Here is a 14205-nt window from a genome sequence, read left to right on the forward strand (position 1 = left end):
ACAGAAATTCTTCCACAGGGACGCCACTGATGTGTATTTGACAGCACAGTGACTGGGCTGGAGAGCATATGGTAGCCAACTTACCCACGCTGGCCAACTGAGCAAATGGTTGGCAGTTCTACTCAGGCCTTGCCCAGAAGTCTGAGCCCTTAAACAATTTAAAGCACTGAGAAGAGGAATCTAATCAGATTTCAAATAAAGCCTGTATTTCCATTTAATATTCAGATGTCATATAACCAGCACAGAATCAACATTTCTGAGTGACTCCACGCTGTGTGTTTTAAGTATTGGCTGGAAGCCTCTATACTACTCTGGCACCTTTCAAAGTTTTACCATCAGATGAACATGAAGAAAGGCACCAATGCAATTATTTAAGTAAAAGAAATGCCTAACATTTACCAGCACCTACTTTACTCACGCTCCCTTCCCACAAACATTTAAGAATTTCAATGCTGCAGGTGCAGCATGCTCACTTGCTTTTTATTTTCCTGTAGAAATACATTCAACACAAGAGCTGCAATTATTTCAACCATACAAGTGGCATAAGAAAGTGTAAATTAGGACTTCTCCATTATAATATGCCCAGCAGAACAATGCAGTATAGAACTGAACCTACTGTGGGAACAATCAATTCCACAATTTCATGTGTTTATAGCATAAACAATTCCTTGCACTGACTGAGAACCTAGAAGGATAGGAAACCAGGTTTCCTAAACTAGCAAAATAATTCTAAATTAATATTTTTCCCTCTCTTACCAAGAAGTCTTTACTGAAAATTTAAACCATGCTATAGTTATACATAACTTTACTCTTCCAAATGTTTATTCCAAATGCATTATGTGAACCTGCCAGAAATTAAGTAACTTATTACGGCGAAATTACGAATTTGGCTACAATTTTAAGTAGTAAAGGGAAGTATTAACTTTGGGTATTTTAGGAACAGCAAAAGGAAACTGAAGTTCTTGGACACTATAGCTCCTAAGAAAAAGTCCAATAGCTTATAAATTAAAAATCCAACACTTACATGTGCTACATTTGATGGTCTATTAATCTGCTGAATATCAGCACTATTAGTAATATTCCTTAACGTCCGCACGGCTGGACTCCACGTGGCCATCATTTCCTGGCGGTCAGAACTCTGGGCACCTTGGACTGAAGCCATGAGGTTGCCTCTCATATCAGGAGGCAAAATGTTACCTGGCACTGGTGGGACATTGGCACACAAATTAATCAACCCGGAGTCCTTCCCTTGAGGCAACCTACGCTTTGCTGCAGATGCCTGTGGGACTTCAGCTGGTGTCCAGTTCAAATTCCTTTCTTGCTTTTCCGGAGAGGAATCAGAAGAATCATCGAACATCAGTTCCCCTTTTGCCTTATCAGCAGAAGTAGATTTTGGTGAAAAAGCTTGATCACCCAAAGGTGATCCTTCTCGAGAAGATGCTGGGCTTGATAATTTTTCATCAGTACTAGCTTCATTTTGTGAATCTTGTTCTTCATTTTCTGCTTCTGCTTCTTCTTCCTCTTCCTCCTCCTCCTCCTCTTCCTCCTCATATATAATTAAACGAGGATGATAAGGAGTCTCTTCTTTTTTACACTTATCAGCTATACAATCCAGTACCCAGTCTGGGGTCACAATTTTAATGCTGTCCCGTTTATAAGCACATTCATATTTTTCCTGGGGGGCAAAAAAAAAAATATTTAAAGACAAAACCAATCCCAAGTAAGTTCTCTGAGATAAGGGCTAGAGCATGGAGAGGGAGATTACAAGGACACTGTCCAATACCAGAGACTGATCTCGCCCAGATCCAACAGGATTTATACTGTGCAGAACCACAGGTTCCAATAGATTAAAACAAAAAAAAAAAAAACAAATTCCCCACATTTACACTATAAAGGACTCAGAAGGCACAACTGCAGAAGATGAATGTCTTCACTTGCAAAATTCTTCTTTAATCCAATCACTGAAATATTCCAACCCAGCAGTGAGGAATGGCATGGTCAATACTAAAATGCATGTGATTTTAGGAGGACATTAAGGCAAGTCTAAATACAGTTTATGTTTTATCCACTATAAAAAAAAAGTAAAAAAAAACCCAGTCCCATTATGAAAAAGCATTTGGAGAAAAAGACAGAATTTCATAATGAAGTAGAGACAAATATTTAAAAATTGATCACTGAAGAAAAGCACTTCAGCAAGAATACAATTTAAATCTTAAACCTTCACTGTTTCCTTTCCTAATAGAAAAGACACGGAATCAGTGTCCTATTTATTCAAATATCCTCTTTAATGGAAACCCCTCACATACATCAAAACAGTATAGAAAAAAAACTTTCTTTTGACAATTTGAAACTTTTTTCAGGATACAATATTTAGAAAAGATTGAGCTGGTATTTTCTTTTATGTCAAACAACATAAATTAACAAGGAGCACATTCAGAGGAAATTAATATTGTGATTCTCTGAAGTTATTTCCCGCAATGAAACTGTCATTCATACAAAATAAAGACATTGGAGTTGAAATCAAGTTTATTTGCCAACACAAGATTTTATTATTTCCTTCTGGTGAGAATTATTAATAATCTTGTTTTATCATCCTGTATCTAGTCAGAACAATCATGTAAGTTTTCCTAGGGACAGAACTGTTCTCATTACAAACTGCTGCAGCTTCCCTTGTAGTGTATCAGACCAGCAGGACTGGAAGCAATGCGTAATAATCCCATAAAATTGTTCCCATTCAATGATTATGTGCATTAAAATATTTGTATCCTACAGAGAGAGAATGCTAAAACCTCCTTAAGTTTCTTAACTGGCAAGCTAAAGACAACATCCTTTGCTGTAAAAAGCTTATTATTTACTTTTTTAGTAAGCTATTAAGGTATGATTCTTAATGCATTTCATTGGTCCATTTCATTTCAAAGTTTTGCCCAAGACTTATATTTTCTTGTGATGAAAGAGATAACTAGAACAGTGTTCAATACACCCTTCTAAGCAGTCCACAGAAGCATTATCAAACATTTAATAAAAACCCACAAAACCAAAAACCAACAGACATACACATTCACAAAAAAGAACCCAGCCCTACAAAGGTTCCTACATCTTAAAAAAGGAAAAGCATTCCTTTCCCATAGCCACACTTTCTCTTCTCTCAGTGCCAGCCCATTTTTTATTCTTCAATATTTCAATTTTGTCCTTTGTTTTTCTTCACTGATTCTGTATCTGTGGATTTATAATATAATCACAATCACTAATGACTGTGACATATCAAAATTAGGCTAAGACAAACAAGATAAAGAATAAAATTCTTTATTCAAACTGGAATTCAAATAGCAGTGTGAAATTGGACATTTTTTAAATTAATCAAGCTTAAAGCCATGCATAAAATAAGCGCAAACTGAATAGCTGTGATGCCTAATTTTGCTGAATTTAGTTGTTAATCAACAGTGTTAAGAATTCTAACTTCAGGCAGATGGAAAATTTTTGACTATTTGAAAGCAAATGAGAGCTACAAGAAGAATTGTACATGTAATAAACTCTTACCCCCTTTGGCTCAGGCACAATCAAGTGAGTACATTTCTTATTGAGGCTCAGCTGGCAATTCCCTCCATAAAAAGTAATCAAAGCCCACAGCATACTTCGGTCTTCAGATGAAACCTAAAAGGAAGGCAGAAAATCCTTTTAGCTCTGTGCACCCAGCTGTCTTCAGCTGGAAGAATTTTAGTAATACACAGCACACCATTTACAAGGCTGGCTAATGTATTACCTGTAACTTTTAAATACCAAATTAGCAGGGAAGTAAGAGAGACAGAGAAAACAAATAGGAAAAAAAAAGTCATAGTACAACAGAAAAACTGGTATCTCTCCTCAAAAAGAAGCAAACATCCCACATATAATGCACATTGGAGTAGACTGAAATATGGTTCATTTCTTACCTGAGAGAGACAAGCAGTGACTCCAAAAAAGATCTGACATGATTCTGGAGAAAAGCCATTTACACTGGAAAGCAGGTGTCAAGGATGCAAAATAATTAGATTAATTTCCTTCTAATGTCCCTCAGGAAACTCAACAGTCTATGCAGTATTTCTCAGATAATACCAAGTATGTGACCAATCAAAAACTTTCATCTTTGAAAGTACATTGTCTGTTTACAATTAAAGTTTATGCATCAAGAAAGGAAACCTGATGTACAAACAGAATCAGAACACCTGCAATATTATGATCAGTTTTGGTAACACTCTAAACCAGAACTGACCTGGGAAAGAGATGGACCAGACTTCTGCAACTTGCCCCTCTTTTCCACACTTTCATATGATCTTGTGTTTAAGACCCATGCACATTTCTCAGAAAAAAATTACTACAGAAACAAGTGTACATTGTGTCACCTGCAGACACTGGGATTTTTTAAATGAAACAAAATTGTTTTCCCCAGGTGCACCAGCAACATACATGTTTTGAAGCCCAGAAGAGACAGCACACAGTAAGCTAATGACAAAGCCAAAAGCATTTTAAAATGTAAGAATAAATTACTGCCAGAACCCAGAATACCTCAAGAAGTTCGCCTGATGAAGATCCTAAATTGTTCTCCATTTCATCCAAGGTAGAAATTCAGTACTGGATCTTTCAAAAGCGTACATGTGTCTAATCCCTGCCTGAGTACCTACTGGTAGCACATAAAGCGGAGACAGTCAGTATTTAACTTTTAAGAGGTCTATCAGTTTGCCTGGAGCTTGCACACTCTAAAGAACAGGAGTGAAAGAGACTCTTTTTAAAGTTACAAGCAGCATAACATAAAACAAAACAGAGGGAATACAGAAAAACTCACTTTTCTTCCTGCCATCAACAAAAGCTCAGAAGGGCTCTGACTCTCTTTTATCTATACAAGACCATTGAAAAGCACACCCTCCTCACTCTTGCTTTTGCTGCAAAATAAATTGCCAGCCCTCTTTATGGCATTATAGCCACGGTTTTCACACATGAAAACTCTTTTTCCTTCTTCACAGAGTCTGCTTCCAGATTCATTTTTCTGCTACTTCCCTTCCACTACAGGTTAGTCAGACTTTGCACACGTCAGTGAGCAGAGCACAGGAGAACACTCTACTGTATTAAGTTCCCTCTGGTGAAAACAACTTCCACTAAGAAACAGACAAAATTACTGTGCTTTTACATTGCATTACATCTTTCTGTATTAAACTTTACCTTTAGCAACTGACAGGCAAATGCCCATCAAATAAGCACTAGAATTGGTAAGGCAACATAAAATCCTTAAGGCTCTTATTAGATCCATATGTCTAACTGACACAAGATGTTTCTAGGACTTGGTTCTTCAGAAATTCAATGACCACTTTGAGCATTACCAAATTAAAACATAAACTAAAGACAAAAAATGCAGAATCTCAAACTTCTGCCTAAACTGGGTCCAAAAGCAATCAGCTATTCCTATTAATAATTAAGCTATTCCTATTAATGACTGTATTTTTTTCATTAAGGCAGTACCTAAATCCTAATAAAAGGCCAGATGCCACTGCACTAGAAGTCATAAAGAGACTGAGACAGGACAAAATGAAGTAAAGACTTTAACAACTCATTTTGTCAGCACAATAAAGTTCAGAGTAAAACCTAAACCCACCATGTACTAAAGACATGAAGTGCTAGACAGTCAAAGGTCCAAGAACACATTTATTGCTCACAGGTGCACAAAACTTCCTTCTTCCATGCAACTGAAGAACAAGTCACTACTGAGACCTGGTCTTTTCATTTGGCCATTCCAATGTTCCCACAATAAAGACTTCCTGAGCAATAGCCATTGAGAGCTTCATTCCCACATTTATAGCTACAATTCAGTTATGGACTGCACCATTCTGTTGTTTCATCTGTTTATTTCTCTTCTGGGTATCCAATAATGTCAGCTCTTAGAGAATCCTTTTAAAAAACCCTGGTTACACATAGAATAAAAATTTTTTAATAGTGCAACTTCTTCATGTGAAAGAACATCAATAATGAAATATTAAGTTATTTAAGCCTGAAAATGTAGCTCATACCAAGTTGGGTTTTTTTTTGTGAACACTCTTTATGAACAGGGAGAAGGTTTAGAGAAGTGTAACATAAACAACTAAACACTCATCCTTATGATGAAAGTACAATAAATACATTTATTACGTCCAGACACAAATGACCAAAATCACTAGCCTAGACCACATCACAGAAACACAGCAAGTTGCAAGGGCACACACTTAAACTATTGGGTATAAAACAGGAATTCTGAATCTCTGAAGCACATTAAGGCCTGAATTCCCAGTATGAACACCTGGATTCTTGCACCTACCACCTCTTGTTTTCTATTTGATAATAGATATCCTCTAAGTGCCTATGAACCATAAAATAGGCAAAGGGACAGGAATAAAGAAGACAAAGAAGCTTCAAGCACACTGCAGCATTGGCAGGCAAAACACAAGAGACCATTTTAGAAGTTTAAGCAGTACCTATTTGAAACAGTCTTGAATCCAGTCTTGAATTCAATGGTATCCATTTTAACATAATTTCTAGAATTTTGGCCTTAAAAGGATACGGCAGAAGAGCTCCACAGCGAACAGACAAGATCACCCAGGAAGGCTGAAAAAAACCAGAAACCACCAGACATTAAAATCCTTGGTCTACATGCACAAAATATGAATTACCTTCCAAGTTCATGCTATAGCTAGTTTTAATACACACTTCCTAGCTTCGGAAGTCTATCTAAATCTAATCCTACACTTATCTCCAAGGAGTGAAGAACCATAGCCTTACACAGAATGAGTTTTCGAACGACAGAACAGTGCTGGCTGATAAATAGGGATGGCCCCTCTCCGACAGTGCTCTGGGACAGAAGGGCTCAAAGGGACACAGGGTGGTGGCAGTGAATGGAGGAGATGTAGGACACTGGTCCCAGTGCAGTAGATAAGGAAGAATGGGCAAAGAGTGACATCACATTCAGTATGGAATTACTTTTCCTCAAAAGACAAACAAAATAATATATTGTGGCAACTATGGTTATGGTGTCCCAGTTTTTGTTTTCCTCCTTCCCTTATAAAGGATAATACAAAAAATAGTTACAACCACTTAACTTCTAACTACTCAATCCCAAGGGGAAAAAAAAAAAGGATCTTTTCCTCCCTTAAGTTTTTAATCTTCCTTTTTCCCAATAACCAGCTACTTTGGTGCCTCTGACTTCCAGTCCCTTTAATACTTAGTCTGATTTTCTTGATTACAGATCATGCTGTGATGTTTTCAGGTCAAGCCAAGTGACATTAGTGAAAGATTTGCTCTCCTCCAGCAAATGAGTTGGCAGTTATGAAGCAAATTAAATTATTTAAGTGGCATTAGAAAGCAGGAAGTGCTCTCTACAATGCTGATGTCCTTCCTTCCCATGAAAATGGCAGCATTTCCTTGTTTATGAAGTTAAAATTACACCAGAAACCACTTCAGAGAAAGGGAACTAAAAATTAACCAGCACACCCAGTATAACCATAAGGGTCCCTAGCCAAACATTTCATTTTTTAGCGTTAATTCACAGTTCTACACTGTCAGGTGCACTCTCATGACAAAACCTATCAAAATTCTCTACTGCCACCTGTATCCATATGGATAAAATAACCCAAAATCATGTACTCAAAGGTATTAGTAACAAAATTCTAGTGTTTATTTCTTCCAAACTCTCTCAATACTTCCAGAGTGACAAGTTCACATATTCAAAGATGAAGCTCAGAGTTTTTCACTGAAAAATACCCTGCTATTGGAAGATAGTAACAAAATACTGGTAATTCCAGTGTAAGAAAGAAAGAAAAAGACTAAAAAAAAAACCTTAAAAACTAAAATAAGGAGGAAAAAACCCCTAATTTTCTACAAGTTCCTATAGTCCATAATTAGCAGAGTACATATATGCAAAATCAACAAAATCATTTTACACTTTGCCAATTTTATGTGTTTTAAAAAAACCTTCAGCAATCTAATACTTATTCTAAATTGAGGCTTTCCACTGGCAAAAGCTTGCAAGAACCTTTCCTTCAGAATACTTCTAAAGCAGAACTAACAGGACATCATATCACAGATGACTGAAAGAAAAATCTGAAAAAAAGACCAAAGCAGAACACTAAAAAAAAACCCCCACCACTGACAGATACAGAGCAACAAGCAGAAGGAGAGAACAGAACTGTAACAGAAGTCTGCAAGTCAGGATAAAAGTTTGTGTTACAAAAATGTAAGATTTTTAAAGACATGCTTTATTTGGTCACCAGCCAAAGATGAATATTTTGTTACAAGAATGAAGCATCTATGCTTCATAATACTAAATACTTTGACAATATCATGGATGAGTCACTCACCTTTACCACAGGGAGATCAAAAACTTCTCGAGATTCTCCAACTTCTGGATTGTCCCCATCTTCTGAAATAATATGGGAGGCCAGTGCATTGTAAGAAACTTCCTTTGCTTTCCCAGCTTTCAGAAGTTGGATAACCTAAAGCCAAAAGAAGACAGGGAGAATCAACAATTTTTAGCAACTTTTATTTGAGAAAAACATTACTGCAAGAAGACACTAACACAGGGTGGATGAATGAATATGACCTTTCTTGGCTGTCCTCCTGTAGGTGGCCAGAACTTTTCCTAAAGTTACCAAACACATTTAAAAAACTGACTTCCAAAGGTTTACACCTCTTCTATATTTTCATCATTGCATCGCAAGAGCTACTTTCCAAAATAATTGATGATGGGGTAGGAACTGGGAAAATTTCAAGTTTTTTTCCAGAACATGAATGCCTCAAAAAATATATTAAAACTATTTTCCTTCATGCAGGGAACAAAAGCTCTTCTAAGTGTTTGTTTTTTCATAGGGTAGTTCTCGAAGTGTTTGAATATACTTTAAAATAAGAGGTTAAATTCTAAGGACTAAGTGATTTTGTGAAATACAGAAGAAAAAAAAAAAAAGTAGGACTCATGCTCTCTATGTTAGTACCTTCAGAAGCTGGAACTGCAGTGCCTCACTCCACTGCTCTGCCCTGAGAATGCAAAACAACTCCCAACTACCAAAGCACATCTCACTCATAATTTGCAAGGCCCAAATAGCAGATTCTGCTTCAAGAGCTCAGTGTTCTCTCAGCTCTGCTGTAGAGATCTGTGTGATGAAGATCCCTGTGCCCCAAAAAACCAGGACTTTCATTTAAACCAAGAAGGTAACAGAGAAGGTAGTGGGGTATAGAGGGAAGAGAAAATGTTTTAAAACATTATGGTCTAAAAGAGTTCAGAAGTTAAAAATGCCATCCATTTATGACTACTGTTTCATTCCCTTTTATTATTCAGAAATAATTATTTAGAATAAAATTGGTAAGACTTTCATCTTCCAAAACCTGTCAGGGACAGATGTCTGCCCCTGCAAACCTGCTGGGGACATTCCCTTCAAAACAGAATGCTCTGCCAACAACAGTAAACAGCAGAGAGCAAGGCAATGCATTCATCAAACAAAGTATTAATTAATTCATTGTTCCTTAAGCAATTACTCCCTACCCTGTACACTCACCAGGATAAAGAAATACTGAAAAAGAGACTCTAAAATATAGCATCAAGCTATTTTATAAAGCATTTCTGCCAAGCAGAAAAACAGGGAAAGAAAAATCGCCACTTACTGAGGAGGCACCTCCTGACAGAAGTACCTGACTTTAAAACTCCATTTAAGAAAACAAAAGTTAAATTTTTTTCTGCAATATATGAATCTTACCAAAAGAACTACTCTAAAATAACCAAGAAAATTGATCATGAGCTTGCTGTTCTTCTCACCACTGCCAGAAACAGGAGTGAACGTTTCCATTTTGCATATCAATCCCCTAAATCATGATATACCTTCCTTCATGAAATCCAGTTAACCGTAAAGAACCACAGGATGCTATCATTCCAAAAGGAGACGCTAAATCCAAATAAAGCACGTTTGAAAACAAAAGGTATTTAGGAACAGTCTCAGCACATGAGCTCCTTGTCTCACACAGCTCTCCCTGAGTTACAATCCCATTAGACTGCTCATTCAGGGGAAGGCTAAAAAAAGGAGTGAACGTCATGAAAACTGAGAGCCCAAATCTGACAGCATCAGAAAGTAGCTATGAATAATGTGCTAAAAGTATGATATAAATGTGATACATAATAATGCACTTGATTATTTTATGTTTCATGAAAAAAGAGTCATCCTAATTTAGGTCCCGTAAACTTCAAAACTCCACTTAAAATACACAACTTCTACAGATTAAGTAGTGCCTGGACTGAAAAGTTGTGTTGGCACAATTAAAGAACTCATTTACATTTATATCAACCATATACCTGTAACTAGAAAACATAATGCTGAAAAGCCTTAATATGAACACATAATTTAAAAATACCTAAAATTTTTTTTTTTTTTTTTTTTTTTTTTTTTGTGAGGGGAGGAATAAAAATTTTATCTTTCTCTCCCACTAAAATCTGGGTTGGAAGAAACAAGAGGAATAGTTCAAAATTAAGAAGTAAGGCAATGGGCATATAAAAATAAATTAAACAAGATAACCAAAACCAAATATCCTGTTCAAAGACCTTGTGCTGCGTTGCATTACTTTTTATTTCTTTCTGAAGCAAATATTGATTTTAACTGGTGTTTCCAAAACATGATGGTTTGGGATTTTATATTTGAGGAAAGCAGAAAGAGCATTTATTAAAAGAAAAAGAGGAGCTGACATCTTCTCATCACCCTCAGTAAGGTGTGAGGAGCAAAATGTACCCAATGGAGTGGAATGGGTTTGGAGCTGAGAGCCAACCTAACTCCTTCATGTGCCAGAGAACACCTTGGCACAACTCCAGACTTTTGCTTCCCTTCCAATTTATGCTGCACATGCTTTAATGTAGGTATGCAGTTATTCACCTGAAAAAAAATTACTTTTTTTCTTCTTACTCTTGAATCTGTTTTGATTAGCATGCTCACTTGTGCTAGGTGTTTTAATATTTATTACAGTAACTGGTTTTCTGTGAAACTATTTAGAAATTTAAGTTGATCAAAGTGTGCTCCTTCCCAGAAGATGAAGGAGGAAATTTTCTGCAAAATCAAGCTGGCATCCACCTGTATGTGAAGCAGTAAAAAGTGCCAAAGATATTTGTAACTTTTTTATTTGTCATGGGACAAATTTCACTCTAAGAACTGATTGAGTTTGGTTTACAATTTCTGTATTCTGTCTTGGCTCAAAACACACCTGATAAATGCTCCTCATACTCAGGTGTCCCAGGGTACCACAGAGGACACCCACAGGAGGGTGTCCTGGTCTCAGCAAGGATAAAGTTAATTTATTCTCTGTAGCTGCCATGGTTCTGTGTTTTGGATTCAGAAGGGAAATAATGTTGGTAACACACTGATGTTTTGGTTTTTCCTAAGTTGTGTTTATCCTAAGGACTACTTTTTTGTGATTTCCTCTGCCAGTAAGGAGTTATAAAAAAGGCTGGGAGGGAGTACAGCCTGGACAGGTGACCCAAACTGGCCAACCACACCAAAGCAAGTCATGCCCACTATATAAACTGGGGGAGTTACCCATAAGAAGGGCTGATCTGGGGTCAGGAATGATGTCTGGCATCAGTCAGTGCACGGTGAGCAACTGTATTGTGCCTCACTTGCTTAAGGTTTCCTTTATTTCCCTTTTTCTTAGCATTATTATTTACCATTACCATTGTTTTCAATTATTTACCATTACCTGGTTTTCAATTATTAAGCTGCTTTTATATCTCAACCTGTAAGTTTAATTTTTGAATGTCCTCCCCATTACACTGCTCAGGGGTGGGGGTGAGAGAGCAGCTGTGCTGTGCTTAGTTGCCAGCTGGGCTGAAGCCGGTACAGAGGGTTCTCCCAGGAGCTGGCCCCGAGCTCAGCCCAGCCCAGCTCCTCACTCTGACCGGGCTCAGCCTCCAAGCCAGGCAGAGGAACATTCAATGCACCAAATTTGGAGCATATCAAAGCTCTATGACAATGACTCTGACTGCAAAGAACAATAAAATTTAGCATGAGAAAGAAAACCAATTTAAGAGAATGCTTGTCTATTTGCTCTATGGGAAATCTGCTAATTGTCCTCCCATGTCAACACATGACTAAAACAGGCTTTTCAAGACACTACTCTAATGACAAATTATGTACAACAGTGCTACAGGATTTTTGCACTCACCCTCATACACATAATACTAACTGCTGCTGTAGGGTTTTTTGGTAAGTACAGGAATCTGTTACTTGAGTGCTAAGCCACTATTAAAAATTTTATCTCTAAAGACCTAATGCCTAAAGAACTAAGTTTTATATCTAGAAACCTGTCTAAAGAAGTTTTCATCCTGTTAACCGTATTCTTCCTAGACTGTATTTATTTTAGCACAATAGGAATGAAATCCATCTGAACAGGCCAGTAACTGTGCCTCCAGGACACAGCTAGTGAGCGTCAGGACAGGATGATAAAGGAAACCAACACTGAACTAAGACTTTACTACAGCAACTACCAGAGAGGCAAAGAACTTTAACTTCAGCGTGAAGCAGGCAGTAACCTGCTTGCAGGAAGCCGCTGTCCTAAACCTCCGCAGGTTGCATTTCAAGCATCTAATTGGACAAGCCACAAAACTTTGTTTCAACCACCTTCTCCCACCACGGGTGTTACTCACGGCCAGGCCACCTGCATTGCCCAGGGCATTACCCCAGGGCACGGCGAGAGGGGCGGGCGGCCCCCGGCCTAACCCACAGCAGCCCCGCAGCGGCGGCCCCGGGGCGGTAGCGGGGCCGGGCTCGGGGCCGCGCCAAGGCGGGAAGGTCTGTGTGGGAGGGCAGAGCCAGCCCGGCCCGCCGTGACCAGCCTTCCCCACGGCCCGTCCCTGCGTACCCGTACGGAACCGGGCACAGGGAGGGGCCGGGCCTGCGGAGCGCTCGAATCGGAGGAGCGCCGGCCGCTGCCCCCGCTGCCCGCCCGGCCCGGCCCGGCTCAGCACAGGAAGTCCCTCCGCCCGCTCCTCCTCCGCTCAGGCGGCTCCGGCGGGGCCTGCGCGGCGGGGCCGCCGCTCCCATGGCGGCGGCAGCGGCGCTTCCCGCGGGCACAGCCGGGATCGGGGCCGGGATCGGGGCCGGGATCTGGACCGGCCGCCTCCCCTCCCCCCCTCAGCCATCCCGCCCGGTCCCTCAGGCGCGCGCTCCCCCCGCTCCCGCCCTTTCCCCGTGAGGCGGCGCGAGCCTCGAGCCCGCGCGCGGTAGCCGGACGGTTCCACTGTGCCCCCCCAACGTCGGGATGGGGGGGGAGACGAAAGGGAAGGCGGGAATGATAAGAAGGGATGACCCGGTACCTTGGGGTCGATGTCTCCCACCACGAAGAACTTGACGTCTTTGAACATCTCCTCCGGGACTTTCAGCTCCTCCTCGTCGTCCGCCAACATGGTCCCGGACGGCAGCAGCGGGCGCTCCCCCCCTGCCCGCTATTCCCCGCGCTCACCGTGCGAAACCCGCCGGGGCCCGGGTCTCTCCCGTCCCCCTCCCCCCGCAGAGCCGCCGAACCGCGCGAGCAAGGCGCGCGCTGCGGGACACACCATCCCCCACCGGGACGTAGGGGGGGTGGAAGGGGGAGGGGAGAGCCGCCCCCGCAAAGCGGCTCCCCCCGCCCGATCAGCCACCACGGCTGCTGCAGGGCCGCGCCCGCCTCTGATCCACAGGCGCTATCCCTGCTCCTCCCTCTTTCCCCGAACCGGACCGGCAGGCAGCATCCGGGTCCGCAGCTCCCCCCGCGCGGGATGCAATGGACTCGCCCCGAACGACAGAGGCGGGCAGCGGGGATACCCGGCCCCGCCCATTGGCGGGGGAGGGAAGGCAACCACCCCTGGCCCCGCCCCCGGGGCGCCCAGGCCCCGCCCTCGGCCCCGCCGTGAGGGGACGCGGGCGATGGCGGCGCGGCCCCTCGCAGCCAGCGCCCGCCAATGCGTGGGTCTGTTCCACCGGCCAGCTCATGTGTGAACCTACCGACTGCTCCCGAAATCAGAGCTACGGTGCGAAAAGGCCTCTAAGGTCATCGAGCCCCACCGAAATAAAGTATTTTCCCTCAGAAACTGCAAAGCATCCATCTACGTTGATAGTGAAGCGTTCCCACCTAGAGGGGGATGTGTCTTACCTATTTTAGGTAACAGAAAACAATTATTATTACTTTCTATAGGTTGGAGTCAAC

General features: G+C 40.9%; 1 protein-coding gene across 8 annotated transcripts in view; it reads right to left on the reverse strand.

Annotated features, from left to right (window-relative positions):
* Positions 1-13547, reverse strand: part of PAXIP1 (PAX interacting protein 1) — a 30661-nt gene extending 17114 nt beyond the window's left edge. For 4 of the 8 annotated variants that reach the window (XM_085563451.1, XM_085563427.1, XM_077789333.2 and 1 more), the window contains exons 1-6: positions 13337-13547; positions 8355-8489; positions 6563-6606; positions 3930-3993; positions 3538-3651; positions 1025-1675 (exon numbers count right to left, since the gene is read on the reverse strand). In XM_085563451.1, coding sequence (XP_085419577.1) covers positions 1025-1675; positions 3538-3651; positions 3930-3993; positions 6563-6606; positions 8355-8489; positions 13337-13426 — 1098 coding nt within the window. In that variant the 5' untranslated portion in view covers positions 13427-13547. Of the gene's footprint in view, positions 1-1024; positions 1676-3537; positions 3652-3929; positions 3994-6562; positions 6607-8354; positions 8490-8984; positions 10394-11229; positions 12650-13336 lie in introns of those variants that run through there. The other 4 variants (XM_085563421.1, XM_085563396.1, XM_085563431.1 and 1 more) reach the window with 3 other exon arrangements.
* Positions 13548-14205: the final 658 nt, after the last annotated feature.

The sequence above is a fragment of the Lonchura striata genome, chromosome 2 (assembly GCF_050655825.1).
Source record: "Lonchura striata isolate lonStrDom1 chromosome 2, ASM5065582v1, whole genome shotgun sequence".
NCBI lineage: Eukaryota > Metazoa > Chordata > Aves > Passeriformes > Estrildidae > Lonchura > Lonchura striata.